The 17,417-nt window shown below is 42.4% G+C and overlaps 2 protein-coding genes across 2 annotated transcripts in view; both read left to right on the forward strand.

Moving 5' to 3' along the window:
• The window catches only part of LOC134880006 (ribonucleoside-diphosphate reductase large subunit), a 305,041-nt gene that overhangs the window by 168,670 nt on the left and 118,954 nt on the right, over positions 1 to 17,417 (forward strand). The window lies entirely within an intron of this gene.
• bmp16 (bone morphogenetic protein 16) lies at positions 3,357 to 12,512 on the forward strand. The gene is made up of 3 exons (XM_063907696.1): positions 3,357 to 3,852; positions 8,943 to 9,319; positions 9,980 to 12,512. The coding sequence occupies exons 2-3, from the start codon at positions 8,950 to 8,952 to the stop codon at positions 11,044 to 11,046; spliced, it is 1,437 nt and encodes a 478-aa protein (XP_063763766.1). The 5' UTR covers positions 3,357 to 3,852; positions 8,943 to 8,949; the 3' UTR covers positions 11,047 to 12,512.

Here is a 17,417-nt window from a genome sequence, read left to right on the forward strand (position 1 = left end):
ATCCAGATCTAACACTCTGCCCCTTCCACTGTTACTGAATGACTAATGACCACGTTGATCGACAATTAATTATGTGCAACAATTGCTGAAAGAGGAAAATAAGAGAGAAGATGCACAGGGAATCAGTCCAAACAATCCTGCCGAGGCCTTGCTGTCTGTGTCCGTGGAGGCATGCAGCCGTATGGAGGTGGGAACACTGGGATGCATAACGGATGGATGGCTTGTTAAGAGGGCGGTGAGGTATTACTTTAAAAGTCTCTCTCCACCCCCGTCGGAAGTCAGCGGGACAGGCAGTCGACGGCTTTTCCAGAGGATGGGAAACCTGGAGGCTGGAATTACTGTTCATTTAAAGAGGCCCGAGCTGTGGCTCAGCTACGATGATTAAACGTGAAAAGGCCTTTATCGATTTTCATAGAACAAATACTCATATATACCATACTTTTAAAGGCCCATATAAGTGAATTTGAATGTTTTAGTACTTCTTTTACTTCAGATATAGATTAAGGTTAGACAAATCCACTTATGGCAGTCCCACTATCTTAAAGTATTGCGTACTTTTATATTCTTTATCAGCTTGTTTCAGCTGTGTCATGGTTACAGAAATCTAAACACTGTCAGTGAGGTTTAAGAGGCTTTTTATAATGCATTTGTATATACAGTGTTTCTATGTATACAGTATCACATTATACAAGACTATATGTGTTAAATGCCAGTTCTTATAAGTCTTTGGTTTTACCTCATACCGTATGAAAGCAACTTAAGTTGACTCAACTTGCTTGCTGAGTGATGCACCATGAACGTTGCATTACATTGCTTTATCGTTTTATTTTATCTTGATTATGGATTTTCTACAAAAATAATAGGCTACTAACAATAAACTGTTGTTGTGTTCAAGGCTTTTTTTTAAAGCTCAAACAGTTTCACATTATCTGTCAACAGTGAACATGTGTATTTATCTGGACATTGCACAGCAACAAAAGCATGTGTTTTGACTCTCAAATGGCCTATGAGGTTGTACATAAAATCCTTTAGTAGTCTTTTGGTGAATGATCAAAGAAATATGAGGAAAACACAATACTTGAAGGAGAAAATGAGTTATTGAACTGGCGGATAATGGAGGTGACGTTAAATGGAGTTGAGCACAAAGGGATGGACAGAGAGTACAATGGGGATTGATGATAGGTACACAGATAGTAAGAGTCAGGGTTGGGGCCGCATGGCTTCATTGACCCCACCTGTGGTTACTTTAATGAAAGCGGAGCAAGGAGAAAGAATAGGTTCTTGGGCTGAGAACTGCCGAAAACTGAAATTAGTCAGACACACCAATATTGAAATTTTAAAAAAGCAAGATTGCAAAAGAAACAGAGTGATCTACGATAATGAAGATGGTTAATTTATAAGCTTTATTAATTTTTGGCTCACTAAAAGGAATACTTCGAGTTACATTTTATGGGAAAAAACATTGTTGTTTTTCTTAGTGAAAACACAGCACAGTGGCTTCCTTCTGAAGCTTTCACCTCCTGGCTTAGGTTTCACATCTACTGTACACACATGAGAGTCGTGTTGATTTCCAGATAGAATAGATAGAATCGGAGGATGAAACCCTCTTTATTAGTCACATACATGCACACAGCAGAGCACACACAGTGAAATTGGTCCTCTGCATTTAACCCATCCTAGTACTAGGAGCAGTGGGCAGCTATTGTGCAGCGCCCGGGGAGCAATGGGGAGGGGGGATTGGAGGTGTCCGGTGCCTTGCTCAAGGGCACCACAGCAGGGCCTAGGAGGTGAACTGGGACCTCTCCAAGTAGCAGTCCACTTTCCATATTTCAAGTCTGTTCGGGGACTTGAACCGGCGACCCTACGATTCCCAGTCCAAGCCCCTACTGACTGAGCCACTGCTGGACATCTAACTCTCTGCAAGAAAGCTATTAAAAAGATTTCACCAAATGAAAAAGAAGAAATATTTCTACTTTCACCACCGATTCAACAAAGGAGAAAGAGCTATTCTGAGACCTAATATACTGACTAATGGTGATGGCGGGATATGTTTGGGTTTAGGTCAAACTCTGTGCCTACTACACCTCACAGCCCGGCCAGATGATTCATTGATGTGATTTGGAAATTATGTATGGATTGGAAGTTTGAGGTCAGTTGGAATTCAGCTGTTTAAATCATTGGAGGGTGTGTGAACATTACTAACTAGACAACTTCATTTTTCAGACATATTTTATCACATTTGAACAACAGATTTACAGAACATTGTTAATATTAAAATAGCTCAATTCAGCCAATCATAAAAAGAACTTTCCAAAAGAAAAAGTGAGAACAGACTTCCAGGGACAATTACTCAGGGATGAATGAGGTCTATGGATTATAATTTTTTCTATGTGTGTGTACGAGAGTGGACGGGAAGAACAAGTGGAGGGGGACAGAGAGGAGGAGCAGCGGGACGAGGGCAAGTGATTCTCCAGATGAGATCTAATATGTGAGACGAGGCATCCTAAAGAGACGTTTTCTCATGGGTCCATCCCATGAATACAAATTCATCCCTCCATCCGCTCTGTGCTCGAAGGACAGATGCACCTTGCTTCAAGCCGTAGTGGAGACGTAGAGCTTTTCCTTTTTTTTTTCTTACTTCCATCCAATCACAAAACACAACTGACGTGACTTCATGGAAGTCATTGTGAGTCATCCATTCATACCATTCTCTTGAAACTGACTCTGTGTACTCTCATTCAGTGTCATTGGGCCTCGTATTTATACAGTCTGAATGAAAGTCCGCGACCATGTTGGCCGAAACATAAAATGCCAATGAAAAGCAGCGGGTGAGTTTGTTAAAGGAGGAATTGTGGAAAATAATCAGTCTGCTTCTGTGTGCTGACCCCAGGGTTATCTGGAACAGGTAGTATGCATGGTGTGTGTGCGTGTGTTTGTGTGTGTGTGTGTGTGTGTGTGTGTGTGTGTGTGTGTGTGTGTGTGTGTGTGTGTGTGTGTGTGTGTTTACAGCTATATGTACTGAAGCTAGGAGGATCATCACTAGGAGGATCTCAGGGGCCAGGCAAGTCACTTTGAGTAAACTGAGTTTAAGTTGGCTTAGTATAGGTTAAAAAAAAAGAAGTGTGTGTGTGTGTGTGTGTGTGTGTGTGTGTGTGTGTGTGTGTGTGTGTGTGTGTGTGTGTGTGTGTGTGTGTGTGTGTGTGTGTGTGTGTGTGTGTGTGTGTGTGTGTGTGTGTGTGTGTGTGTGTGTGTGTGTGTGTGTGTGTGTTAGAGAGAGAGCAAGGAAGAGAGCGTGAGAGAGTAAAAGGGGAGGAGATACAAAAGGGAGGAACAGAGTGGAGAGGAAAGGAGAGAGACATAGTAAGGAGGTTTAGGAACTAGAGGGAGTTGTTGCCGGTGATACAGTACAGTCAGACAGACACAACTCAATTTCCTCTTGCAGCTTCCATAGAAAGCGACATGACCAGTGTGTTTTAAACAACGAGTGCAGGCGACAGAGAAAGGGAGTTCCCTTCTTGCAGAGGTCAGGCAGGCAGGCAGGCAGGCAGAAAGGAAGCCTGTGGATGTTTTTAAGAGTTTGCTTATCTGACACTGACAACAGGATGAGCAGCTGAGCCAGGCAGCAGAGAGGGGAGGAGAACATGGAGAGAGCAGCATTACGTTCAGCACATTCACATAGGAGACATAGAAGAGACAGACACTGGTTACCTTGAAAGAGGTGAAAAGAGAGAAGAGGTAAACAGTCCAATTTGTCAACTCTGTCCAAAGGAGCCGGAGCGAGAGCCGAGGGATCGTAACACTGGAGCTCAAGGATAAACCATGGACTCTGCATACATCCCACCATACCTGGACGTGAGTACTACATTTCTTACACACACACACACACACACACACACACACACACACACACACACACACACACACACACACACACACACACACACACACACACACACACACACACACACACACACACATCTGTCTGTCTGTCAAGCCACAGGCCACAGGAACTGTGCTGCTGAAACCATTAGTCACTCTGGGGAACAACACACACACACACACACACACACACACACACACAAACGTGCATGCATACACCTCTGGCAGACTGTGTTGCTCAATCAAAATCTTGCCCAGTGAGCAACTTGTCCGAGAATAATGCGCCCATTATGAGTTCAAAGAGCATAACGTAACTCACCACCTCTGCAACATACACAGTATGAATTGGCCCTCAGCAGCTTTAATGTGAAAAGCAGAGGTGTGTTTTTGTTCTGTATTTCACATTGGCTAAGCTGTCAGACACACGACGAGAGCAGTCTCTGAGCCTTCAGCAGTCATGGGTTAAATATGTCAGTGTTTCCATTGATGCTTGCACAGTGTTGTGCCTCAGCGGGGCTTCCTGTTAACCATAATGCACATGTGATACTGAGACCTCTGGGCAAGCCAGGCCGAGAATAAAGAGGAGATATTGAGGTAAAAAACAACCATGATGATAAAAGTTGTAAATCCATGGCAACCTGTTGATGCTCAAGTGTGACTAAAGCCAAAACAAAGTCTGTGTAGATGAGATACCTGCTCTGTCAGGAGAACCGGCGTGTGTGTGTGCGTGCGTGCGTGCGTGCGTGCGTGCGTGCGTGCGTGCGTGCGTGCGTGCGTGCGTGTGCAACCCAACTCTTCTATAGTTTTATATCTAGGTGTGATTCTGTCGATGTGTTAGTGCTCACTCTGCCTGGTACTTAGCATGTGTGTAAAACCTGTGCTGGAATACACATGTGTGTTTGAGGTCTGGCTCATTAGTCAGCTAATTGGTCCAGCTGCGATGAATTACAGAGCCGTTCTAATAGAGTCCGATAAAACCCAAACAGCAGCTTACAAGGAATATTGTTCTAATGATTTCATCTGTTTCGCCTCAAAGAGCAGAACCACCTCTTTACTGTGGCAACTGTTTTGGACATTTTCACCCCGCCCCCCATTATATATCAACTTCACAGCTCAAAGTCATGCATTAATGACTGTTTAGCATGAGGAGTATTCTGCAATCATAATCTCACAGTTAATTATAAAGACTATGGCGTGCATGCTGCGTTTATATGGCACAGTTACACATGGAAACTGTGCCTGCAGTGAATGCAGATGTATCCCCGAAAGTGTTCTCAGGTGTATAATGTACATCACAATTAGGCTCATGAGGCGGTCTGAAATGACATGTTTTTTAGTATTTGAGTAAACTCAGACAGAGAAAATGAACCCTGCGGCATGTGCGCTGCTTGTATCAAGTTCTGAAAGAAAGAGGCACATAGAAAAAAGAGAGCTAAAAGGGGAGGGGGGATCAGGGTGAACGAGAGAAGGAAAAGAAACACGGGAAGAACAACAGGAAGGGAAAGTAGAGGGACCAGGCGTAACATGAAGACAGCGGCGGTGGATAAATCAGCCGGCTGCGGTGACACTCCGGCCCTATGGCCCGGCAACAGTCCGCCACACTCTTCCGCAAAAACACCATTCATTTAGGGCCTAGGAAAAAAGAGCAACTTTAATGTGAGAGGAGGAAAGGGAAAGCAGGAGATAGGGAATGGGAAGGTGAGTTGGAGAAACACAAAAAAAACATTAGAAAGTCAGAGAAATCTGGGAGAAAGAAAGAAAAGCAGTTAGAGATTGTATAACAGAATAGAGCACAAAGCAAAAGGACAAAGGTCAAGGAATGCAAAGAGGAAGGAGGAAGAGGAAAGGGAGCAGGGTTTGAAATAAACAGATAAAAAGAGAGGCAGTGAGATAGAAGCACGCCAAAAGCAGAAGCAGGAAGCAACGGACGTTGAGGGCCAGGGGTTTTAATCAGTTAGTTCAAAAGACACGGGGCAGGCCGGCGACAACACTCGTCTGCCGCGCGCCAGGGTCACGCCACTGTCTGCTCGGGAGGTCAGGTCACATCTAATAAGTCTAATAGGCTGATCTGCCTGCATGCACACAGGGAGAAGATGCACATTGACCCATTCATCATCCAGCTCTCTTCCTTTCCCCCCTGGAACATTTGATTAGTCCATGTACCAGCCAAAGAGAGAAAGAATAAAAAGTGTACAACTGAGGCAGACACAGTCATATAGAAAAGCAGAAACTGGGGGCAGGGGATATAATCATAAAAATGTCAGGCTTTCTGGCAAACAAAAATGAGACGACATCAGGTTGCACATGACACGTAAAGATGCTAAATTAGGCCTGGACCTTCTCTGAGCGGTTTAAATTTCCTAAAAGCAGTCATAACACAGACACCCAGGGAGAGCAGAGAAGCTTTATATATGTCAAAGTGATGTAGGGCAAGCCGCCTCCGCATGCAAACCTTTCTCTTCTAGTCCGTGGTTCTTGGCCTTGTGCAGGCTGCAACACACCCTGTTGTGTGATGAGTGAACCTTTGAACCTCAGAGTCACCTGGGTGGTTTTGTAGGTGAGGAAAGTACAGGAGAGAGGTGGTGTTTCTGTCCGTAATCTGCTTTACAAGCCTTCTCAGTATAAGGGAGAGGCTGTCCAGCAGAGTGTCTAATCTGTAATTGTCCTCTGCTCTGTTGCCTCAGGTGAAACAGCCCTGGGTGGGTCTGCAAGAGTTTAATGGATAGGCAGCAACAATCCCACGCTTGGAGGCGGGTTATTTTCCCAGGCCTGCCCTTTGAACCACGTACCACATGAACAACAGTGCATTAAAATATACACACCTTCACACCTGTGACCTCATTTTAACCCTTTTTCTGACAGTGGTGGTGAGATTGGCAGTCATTACAGTGTCATTATGTGTTCGATCGGCCATAAACACCTCTGTTATCTCGCTGCAGAGTGCTCAATCAATTCTATGTCCCTAAGAGAGAGGAGATAAGGAGATAGAGGAGATAGATATGCGAGTGCTTGGACAAGAAAAGAGATAACTACAAACTATATGTACAAGCCTGTTATACTCTATTATGTTGCAGTTTTGATTGCCTTGTCTCTGACTGGACAGCATGTTTTAGTCTTTTGCTCTGACCCTTTAACCACACAGCCTCTTTAAGTTAAGAGGGCTGTTAACATGCTGGTTTCTAATTACTGGCTCAGTTATTATTAACACCCTGCACTACAGAGGTGCAGGGTGTTAGCCAGTTGCTAGTGGTAATTGCGTGACCCTCTGTCTGTGACTGTGTTCCCGCACAGCTTCATGGGGGGAGAGAGAGATAAGCTGATCAGTTGTTTTCAGACAGCTTTACTCAAAAGCAGAAAAGTTTAGCTTAAAGGAGCTCTGTTTTGGCAAAGGTTGGGTTTCGGTCAGAATTCTGCTTCATTAACTTAACTAAAAACATATATATATATATTAGTTTTTTTAAATCCCAGTTTGGGATGAATAAAGTATTTCTGATAACTACAACAGTAGGAAGCAGGTGTTTGTGTGAATGTGAGACACAGCACCACAGTCTGTGAAAGCTCAAAAGACACATTTGAAAAGGTACAAATATTTTACATGTTTTACAGCATCCAACATGCAAATCACAAACGTTGCATATGGAAGCATATCTTTGATAAAAACACTCTGATTAGCCATGTGATATGACATTGAACCTTTTGAATCTTTGAATCTAAGCAGGGATGGATCATGGAAATGATCTCTGCATGCACAGCATAACTGTTTTGTTGTTTTTCAATAAACGTCCAACATTATCATTTACCCTGTTATCTGCACTTGATGAACCAGGTGAAACCTGATGCCCACATCTTGTGTCATCTTTCTCTGCATACTGGGTCTTGCCTGTAGAACAAGGTGTTACTCTGAACAGACAAGTTCTACATGTATTCATATGGCAGACACGTTTGCACACATTGACATGCTTTAAATCAGTTTTTTTTTTAACATATTATGTTTTAATTAATTTTTTAATCTGAAATTGAACATCAACATAATAAATATACCCCCCAAAAAACCATAATGGGGGGAAAAAAACATCAGTACAAAGTTTTTAGTTAAAATCATTGAAGATTCTAAAATTACAAATAGTCAAAGCTCTTCTCTTCCCCTTCAACATAATTATGGATGATGAGAGTTGTTCATATTCTTATCCTCCTGGCCTGCATAAGTCGTAAATCATAGAGCAATTAGTGCTTGATTGTTATGATTCTGAACAAAGGTAATTTAAATATAAACAAAAGGTTTTGAAAATGAAGGACCATCTGATGTTTTTCCAGGGCTTGATGAAGGTTTGTTTAGTTGATGTCAGTAAAACTGTAATTTAAGTCAAATGAACTAAAGTTTTGAATGTAAAGCCTTTTGTCTTCTTTACTCACACAGACAAAGTTATATAGAGAGCTACTGAATGTTTTGATGCAAATATACTCTAAGGATTTCAAAATGAACGGAGAGTGGAAAAAATCCATTCATCTGTCATCATGACAGGCTTCTACAACTCTGTTACTTGTCACTTTGAGTCCACAGCCTGTGATTAATGCTCCTGGTCCTTTATTCACAGCACTGTGATGTCTTTCACCCACAGAAATGCACCATGATTAAAACAGATAGAGACTGTTTAATTACTCGTTTTTAGGTGTCCTAGGAGACATACAGGCCTTGGGGGCAACAAGCTTGCCATAAATTAACTGAGAAAAAACTAAATGGCAGGTTCTTAGCCAGAAGTAACAAGCAAACAACTTCATGGCTATGTGGACAGACATTTTTTGAACATATGTCACATGAAGGCTGAAGACTAATGAGAAACTAGTGTGTCCAGGAAGGAGAAGACATAAGCATGATATACGGAGTCCGGGAGTATCTCAGAGGAACAATCTCTTTCGCCAATTTAATATTGTTCAGGAACACGAACATTTAAATCATTACGGATGAGAAACAATTAACAATGCTTCTCTCTTGTCTGTTTTCACCCCTTCCTCTTTTCCTATTTTCCCCATCACACCTGTCCTCCCATCATCTCTCCTTCCAGGTCCACCATGTTCCCTGCTAACCTCCTGCTCCTCATGGTATTGCTGCTACCTCAAGCCTCGTCTGGTCGGCAGGGTGGAGACACCAGCAAGATCGACCATGGCCGGGTGTCCACTGTGCCTTCCTCCAGGCAACTCCCACCAGCTGGTGCCCTCCCCTTGGAGCCCAATCTGGCTCAGACCATCCAGAACCTCCTCCTGAGCCGACTGGGCCTGCAGTCGCAGCCCGACCCACGGCCTGGAGTTTCGGTGCCCGGGTACCTCCTGGATCTATACCGCTTTCACCAGCAGCAGTACCATCTAGTGGAGGACCCATCATTTAGCTTCCCCAGCCATCACATCCAGCAGGCTAACACAGTACGCAGCTTTCACCACAATGGTAAGCTCACTGGCACTTTGTGACACTGTGCTATCAACCTGTTTTATTACAATGTTTGAATGATAATAGTTTAAGGAAAGCTTCATTCAGTTTGCATATCAAATACAGATGAGGTATAAAGATATTATTAGTGAAGTTGTGACCCACCGTTGGTCAACTCCAAGTGCTAGATATTCCAGCATTACCACTTCTGGAATACTTTAAGATAATGAATGTAGGTTAAATGTGATTAAACACACCTTTATTAGTAATATATGATTAGGAATAAAATAACATAATGACGCTTTCAAAACTACATTTTGACACAGGGTCCCTGCAGCAGATTTTGAATCACTCAGTACTGCAGAAGTATTGAGTGACAATCCAAAATATTTACAAAATATTCATAAAAGACAAAATGAAAGTTACAAAAACACATACGTATATTAGTTCATAACACATGGCCAAGTTTCAGGGAAAACTATTCCACTGGCACCTTAACTAATTTGCTAATGTTGACACTGTTCCTGCTTGTGAGTTAGTTCAATTAAGAACTGACAAAACACAAATCTGATTAATGTAGCCTTTATCTGTTTGTTTTTATCGAGCGTAAAAAGGACCTCAGTAAGTTTAAACCAAATTAAACTTGTGTACCAAATTCTCTCTTCCTTTTTCTCACAGAGCCAGTTATAGACAATCCCAAAGCAGAGGATCGTCAGAGGGTGCCCATTGCCTTCAATGTTTCCTCCATCCCTAACGATGAGAGGTTGCTCTCCGCTGAGCTTCGGCTCCTTCGCAGTGACAGAGCCTCCCTGGGTCCTGGGGCCCACAGACTAAACCTATACCTCACTGAGCACCATGAGGACCCTAAGCCCACCCTGCTAGAAACAAGGGTACTTACAATCGGCCTCCACAGTCATAGAGCAAGTGGTTTCTGGGAGGCTTTTAGTCTAAGTGCAGATCTCCTCCATAGGGCCCTTGCTGGGACCGGCAGTCTGAGCTTCCTCCTTGAGGTCAGACCTGAGAACATCACCACCTCCCTCCCTGAACAGAGCCTCTCCTCTGCTACAGGAGAGGAGGAGAGATACAAACAGGGACACTTGAGGGTGTGCAGGTCCGTGGGTCAGGACGAGCACAGCTGGGCCAAGGAGAGACCCCTCTTGGTGACTTACAGTCATGACGGGCGTGGAGAGCCCTTAGTTAAACATGGCAGGAGGACCCCCAGTGGAGGCCAGAGGAGAGGGAGAAAAGGGACAAAGGAGAGGGCCAGGAGCAGCAGCAAGGGCCGCAATAGAGACCAAGCTTCAGGAAGGTCTGAAAAAATGGGGTACACAATGCCAGGCTGGGGAGGTGACAAAGGAGGTGGCATTTGGAGCGAAAATGGAAGGGTGAAAAGAAATGGAGGTCGTGCCGCAAAACTGAAACGCCTTTCCCGTAATAGATGCCGCCGTCATCCTCTGTATGTAGATTTCAATGATGTAGGCTGGCACAAGTGGATCATTGCACCCAGTGGCTACGATGCCTTCTTCTGCCTGGGAGAGTGTCGCTTTCCTCTGGCCGACCACATGAACTCCTCCAGCCACGCCATGGTGCAAACGTTGGTAAACTCTGTGAATGGAGCAGTGCCGCGGGCCTGCTGTGTCCCCACCTCCCTCAGCCCCATCGCCCTTCTCTACCTGGATCCTCAAGACCGAGTGGTGTTGAAGAATTACCAGGACATGGTGGTGGAGGGCTGCGGCTGCCGGTAGTGGGCTAGAGAACTCAACCAGAGAAAGTAAGAGGTGGATGGTGAAACATCGAGGGAATAGGAGAAAGACAGAAACATGAAAAGACATGGAGGAAAGAAGAGACTGTAGAAGCCAGGTTATTGCAAACAGAGTGGTAGAGACAAGGGTGACTGCGTAAGACGTATGAGTGAAGAGGAGGGAGATAAGGCAATGGATAAAGCAACTAAATATTTATCATTAGGAGTAAAAAAAAAAAAAGGGTAAGCTATGGAAATAAAAAGGGTCAGACGTAAAACATTTTTAAAAAGCAGTGAAAGAAAAGTACATCATATGCCACAGAAGAGGATGAATGGTTAAACAAAAAGGCAGGAAGCATTATGGTCAACACAGATAAACTGCCAGGAATGGCTTTTCACTTTTTCCCATCTTATGATGCAACTGTTTACACCATCAAATGAGATGCTAATTGTTCTCTCACCAAGAGCTTTCACTTTAAAATCAGATGCTGTCTATTATATATCTCAGTGTTTGCCACTCATCTCACTCCCACACGTGTTTAGCAGCCAAAATGGTGAACATTCTAATCATGACACGCAGTGCGAGCTCTGGAGCAGTATCCTGTAACTTCCTCATGGACGATCAACATTAGCAATACGACGATGGCACTAGCATGACATCTAAACTTTGTGTGACAGTGTTGTTTCTGCAGTATTTAAACCAAGAAGTAGGGTGCTTCTGTTTTTATGAACATTGATAAAAATAAAAGACGGTCCGGTCCCATTACCAGCACCCTTTCATCACAAGCTATTTAAACCACAACAATAATGCTATTGTTTGAATGTACTACTATCACTATTATTTAAAAATACTTTTTTTTGTACATTTCTTTTGCAGACATCAAGAAAATCCAAGTGATTGTTGTCTTGTGACTATATATAATTTTACTGAATGGCCATTCTAACTTAAAAGACACGTTATGTATTTAAATATCAGCAATATGTTGTATTTAATCTTGAAAATATTTAAGATACCTGCACTCAACAGAGCATACAGCAGAGAGAAAGCCTGCCGTCCACATGAAGTAAGTTATGGTAGCTTTACATCCGTACAAATAATAAATGTATTGAATCCACTTCCAACCTTATCATTGCACACATGTTGGTGTCCTACACATGATAGCAGACATAGGTAGTGCTGCCTTTAAAAGCTCAACTAACAAGTCAATTGAAAGCTCTGTGTATTGTAGCTACTGAAGTGTGTAACAACAGGTGTATTTGCTAGTTGTGTCTGCATGTGTCATGAAAAAATAGGACTGACATTAAAACTGGGACTTTAGTGCCTTTCAAACAGGGGCTGTAAAAGTGTTCTTTGCTGAGCTTAGTAATTGTTTTTCAGTGTTGCATTTTTCTCTCTAAATGGAAACATTTAAGCAGCAGCTTGTAAAATGTTTGACAATATACCTCTAATAAACAAAGCAAACAGCACAACTGTCACATGACCTCTTATTTTGCATCAAACACGTTCTCCCTTTCAGAAGTTTGTTTTCTTTTGCCAGGACCTGAGTGCATGGAAAAAGCTTTACATTTATACAGTTTTCTTCAGTCTAGTGGAATTACTGCCATGTTCAGGAAGAAAAAAGGAAACCAGATGTCCCAGAGAGAGATCTAAAAAGATTTGTGTGTGTGATACTGAAGCTGAGGACGAAGTTTCACATTCTTACATCTACACAGCTGTGAGGTTTAAATGTGAGGGGAAATGTCTTATCTCCACCGCACACCCTTACTGCCAAAACCAATGAAATTCTGTTTCCACTTCACACCACCACCCGTGAACAGCGAACATGTTTATAATCCTATATATCACACAGAGGGGCAGAAAGACATAGAAAAATATATAATAATGTACATTCCTCAATGCAGGGTTCAAATCATTTCTACAGCATTTTAACCTTCACATTCCTGTACGTTTGAGAAAAATGGGTCCGGCCCTCTGCAGCCACTGCCAGATGGGCCGGCTTACTACAACTGACAGGTGAGTGAAGCAGATAACCTGTAAGGGGCAGGGGGAGATTTGTTTTGGGCAACATAGAAAAATGCTACTCCATTATCATCGAACATAGCTACTAACTGGGATGCTAAGGACTACATCAAAATGTAAACAATCCAAAACTAAATAAATTGTCTCACCTGGTTTTCCTTTTCTCTCGTAACTCTACTTGATTATTACTTCTCAAGAATGTATCAGTGGTATGATTAGAATCTCCAGCATTTCGTTTTATTTTACACACAAAGCGGCTCATAATTAAAAGAAGATGCTGTTCACTCAAATCTTATGTTGTTTTCCTTCCTAATGATGACTTCATGGTTTTCTCAAAGGGGTCACACATTCATTTATGTTGGGTTCTCAAATGGTTGTGGAGAAACAAATAAAACAATAATTAATTAATAAAATAATAATTTTATTAAGCCGCAGATCACATGAATTGGAAAAACAGAAGTCATCTAAAACATAGCAGGTCACGACACTGAAGAGAACTACTTAATTTAATAAGGTGGTTAGAGCCACAGAGTATCTCACAAAAGTGAGTACACCCCTCACATTTTTGTAAATATGTTATTATATCTTTTCATGGGACAACACTGAAGATATGACACTTTGATACAATGTAAAGTAGTCAGTGTACAGCTTGTATAACAGTGTAAATTTGCTGTGCCCTCAAAATAACTCCACACAGCCATTAATGTCTAAACCGCTGGCAACAAAAGTGAGTACACCCCTAAATGAAAATGGCCAAATTGTGCCCAAAGTGTCAATATTTTGTGTGGCCACCATTATTTTCCAGAACTGCCTTAACTCTGTTGGGCCTCTTCCACTCCTACATGATGACATCACAGAGCTGGTGGATGTTAGAGACCTTGCACTCCTCCGACTTCCGTTTGAGGATGCCCCACAGATGCTCAATAGGGTTTAGGTGTGGAGAAATGCTTGGCCAGTTCATCACCTTTACCCTCAGTCTCTTTAGCAAGGCAGTGGACATCTTGGAGGTGTGTTTGGGGTCGTTATCATGTTGGAATACTGCCCTGCGGCCCAGTTTTCGAAGGGAGGGGATCGCGCTCTGCTTCAGTAGGTCACAGTACATGTTGGCATTCATGGTTCCCTCAATGAACTGTAGCTCCCCACAGCTGGCAGCCCCAAACCATGACACTCCCACCACCATGCTTGACTGTAGGCAAGACACACTTGTGGTCATACTCCTCACCTGGTCACCGCATAACACGCTTGACATCATCTGAACCAAATAAGTGTATCTTGGTCTCATCAGACCACAGGACATGTTTCCAGTAATCCATGTCCTTAGTCTGCTTGTCTTCAGCAAATTGTTTGCGGGCGTTCTTGTGCATCATCTTTAGAAGAGGCGTCTTTCTGGGACGACAGCCATACAGACCAATTTGATACAGTGTGTGGCGTATGGTCTGAGCACTGACAGACTGACCCCCCACCCTGTTAACCTCTGCAGCAATGCTGGCAGCAGTCATACGTCTATTTTCAAGAGAGAACCTCTGAGTATGACGCTGAGCACGTGCACTCAACCTTGTTGGTCGACCATGGCGAGGCCTGTTCTGAGTGGAACCTGTCCTGTTAAACCGCGGTATGGTCTTGGCCACCATGCTGCAGCTCAGTTTCAGGGTGTTGGCAATCTTCTTATAGCCTAGGCCATCTTTATGTAGAGCAACAATTCTTTTTTTCAGATCCTCAGAGACTTCTTTGCCATGAGGTGCCATGTTGAACTTCCAGTGACCAGTATGAGAGAGTGTGAGAGCTATAGCACCAAATTCAACACACCTGCTCCCCATTCACACCTGAGACCTTGTAACACTAACACATGACACCGGGGAGGGAAAATGGCTTATTGGGCACAATTTGGCTATTTTCACTTAGGGGTGTACTAACTTTTGTTGCCAGCGGGTTAGACATTAATGGCTGTGTGTTGAGATATTTTGAGGGCACAGCAAATTTATACTGTTATACAAGCTGTACACTGACTACTTTACACTGTATCAACGTGTCATATCTTCAGTGTTGTCCCATGAAAAGATATAATAACATATTTACAAAAATGTGAGGGGTGTACTCACTTTTGTGAGAGACTGTACTCCTAGAGGTGCCTTATCTTTAAGATTTTTGTAGCCCCATGGCGACACCTGTTGAATGCCGCTCTGTGCTCTGATTTTGGGATACAGGTCCGCATATCTTGAACTGCCAACAAAGTCTTTGTTTACAGATTTTTAGCTTTATTTTGTTATTTATATACTCTGATACACATCTGGACAGTAAGACATTTTTGCATGAAAAGTAGCTGGCCGCTTCAGCTGGAATACTCTAGACTTCCTTCCCCTGCATATTTCACCTCTCAACACATGTCAGGGGCACACTGTAAATGTGTGTGTTTGAAGAGAAAAACAGAGCAAAGAAAAGAAAGAGTAGAGGCAGATAAAGACACATAAAATGTGTCATATGATATTATGTTCAGATGGTTTGAGCCTCTGATGGTCTACAGAGCCGATAACACTTTGGGTTAGACCCAGTATATTTCATCTCATGTGCTAAAACACATCGTGGTTCACTTAGTGGTTGACTGATAACCTCTGGCCTTTTTCCTCCTTGACCCCTTACTCACTTTTTTACCTTCAATCAATTCCTATTTCCACCTTTTCAACCTCATCTATCTCGCTCATCCTTCGGCATCCCCCTTTGCAAATTGAGCTTCTTCAACCTTGTTTTTATCTTATCCTATTTGTCAATCAGCTGCCTGTCCTGACACAGTTTTCACATCTAAGTCTTTTCCTTTTTCAACTTGACCCGGAGCCCCTCTTCTCCCAGATGCTAGATGAACAACAGGTGTTAAACAGTCTTGCATGATGACTCACTCCATGAGTCGAGTGATAATTGATCAGGCCTGAGCTGCTGTTTGTATTGTAAAAAGAAATCACGGAAATGTGAAATGTCCCTGTTAAGGCACTTTATACAAGAGGAACAATTGTAGCTTGCTACATCATAGATAATAATATTCCTTCAGCAAACATGGGGGATCTTTCAAAGCCATTTCAAATTGTGTTTCTTAGTTGCAGTTTATGCAATGTTTTCATGGCAGAAATGGTGGTCAAAACTTCCAAAAAATGTGAATGAAACCAAAATAGCCCATATCTTTAATCCAAGAGTAGTTCTGCTGCTACAGTCATTACATACTGATGCTGTGCAGCAAAACACATGTTTTTGTTAATATTTTGGGTTTCATTTTAAGATCATTTGTACCAAATGATGCTCAAGACATCTAGGACATTTGATAGAACAGCGCTGCCTTAAAAAACTAGGACTATACAATGTTGTATTATGTCAACAGATTTCACATAACTGCATTAGGTTAGTTGAAAGCTATAATATATAACATTTAAAAATATAATTTTTAACTCAATAGTGTTGCTTTCAACTTACCTAATACAGTTAAGTGAAATGTGTTGACATAATACATTTATTTAAAGTTAACGTTTCAGTTTTTTCAGTGTGTTTAAAAGGCCTTCAGTGAGGAGTTGGAACAAATTGATATTTGATGTTTAATAAAATTGTGTATAACATCGATAACATGTATTCTTAAATCTTTAAAAACGACAGTAATTATCTGCAAAGTCTCATACTTCTAAATTAAATGTGCAGTAGATCATCTTACCTCTCCCTTCTTCAAGTCTGTAAACTGCTTCTGTCTCTTATCTACCTTTGAAACATGTTTTCTCCCTTTCTCCTTCCTCATGGAGCTCTGGTTTTGAATTCTTAACAGAGAGGAGCACAAAGACAGGATATGACCAGGCTTATCTTGTCTGATGTGGAGTCTGTTTGAGGCTGTGTAGTAGCGGCCTTTTCCATTCAGCCCTGAGGAACACCTTCCCTCAATCCATAAATCATGCAGGGGGCTCATGGAAAAGCAGTGGAGGGTTACTCCCAGTGACAGCGCCGCTTGGACACATGGCTGTGCTTCTGACCAGGTGCCTGGATTTATCTGTGATGTAGGCCAGATAAGCACAGGGAGAACAGGAAGGAGTGCAAATGCCTGACATTACAAAGCGTTTTATAAGGGATTTGAAATAATTACCACGCGAAAACAGTTGAAATAGTAAATAGTTGTTACAATGATAGGCAATGGGTTTCACAAAGATTCAACAAAGAAACACAAATCATGTGGTTTATCATTGTGCTAGTCTAAGTTTCAAATTGAAGTACAGCAAATGAACAAAACTTTATCTCCGTTGGGAACAAGACACATTGCCACTGTTACAGAATTCCTCCAAAAAGTACTAAATATAAAGTGCAGAATCAGATTTCTTAAACTGCACTATCTT

This window comes from Eleginops maclovinus, chromosome 18 (assembly GCF_036324505.1).
Source record: "Eleginops maclovinus isolate JMC-PN-2008 ecotype Puerto Natales chromosome 18, JC_Emac_rtc_rv5, whole genome shotgun sequence".
In the NCBI taxonomy this organism is placed as follows: domain Eukaryota; kingdom Metazoa; phylum Chordata; class Actinopteri; order Perciformes; family Eleginopidae; genus Eleginops; species Eleginops maclovinus.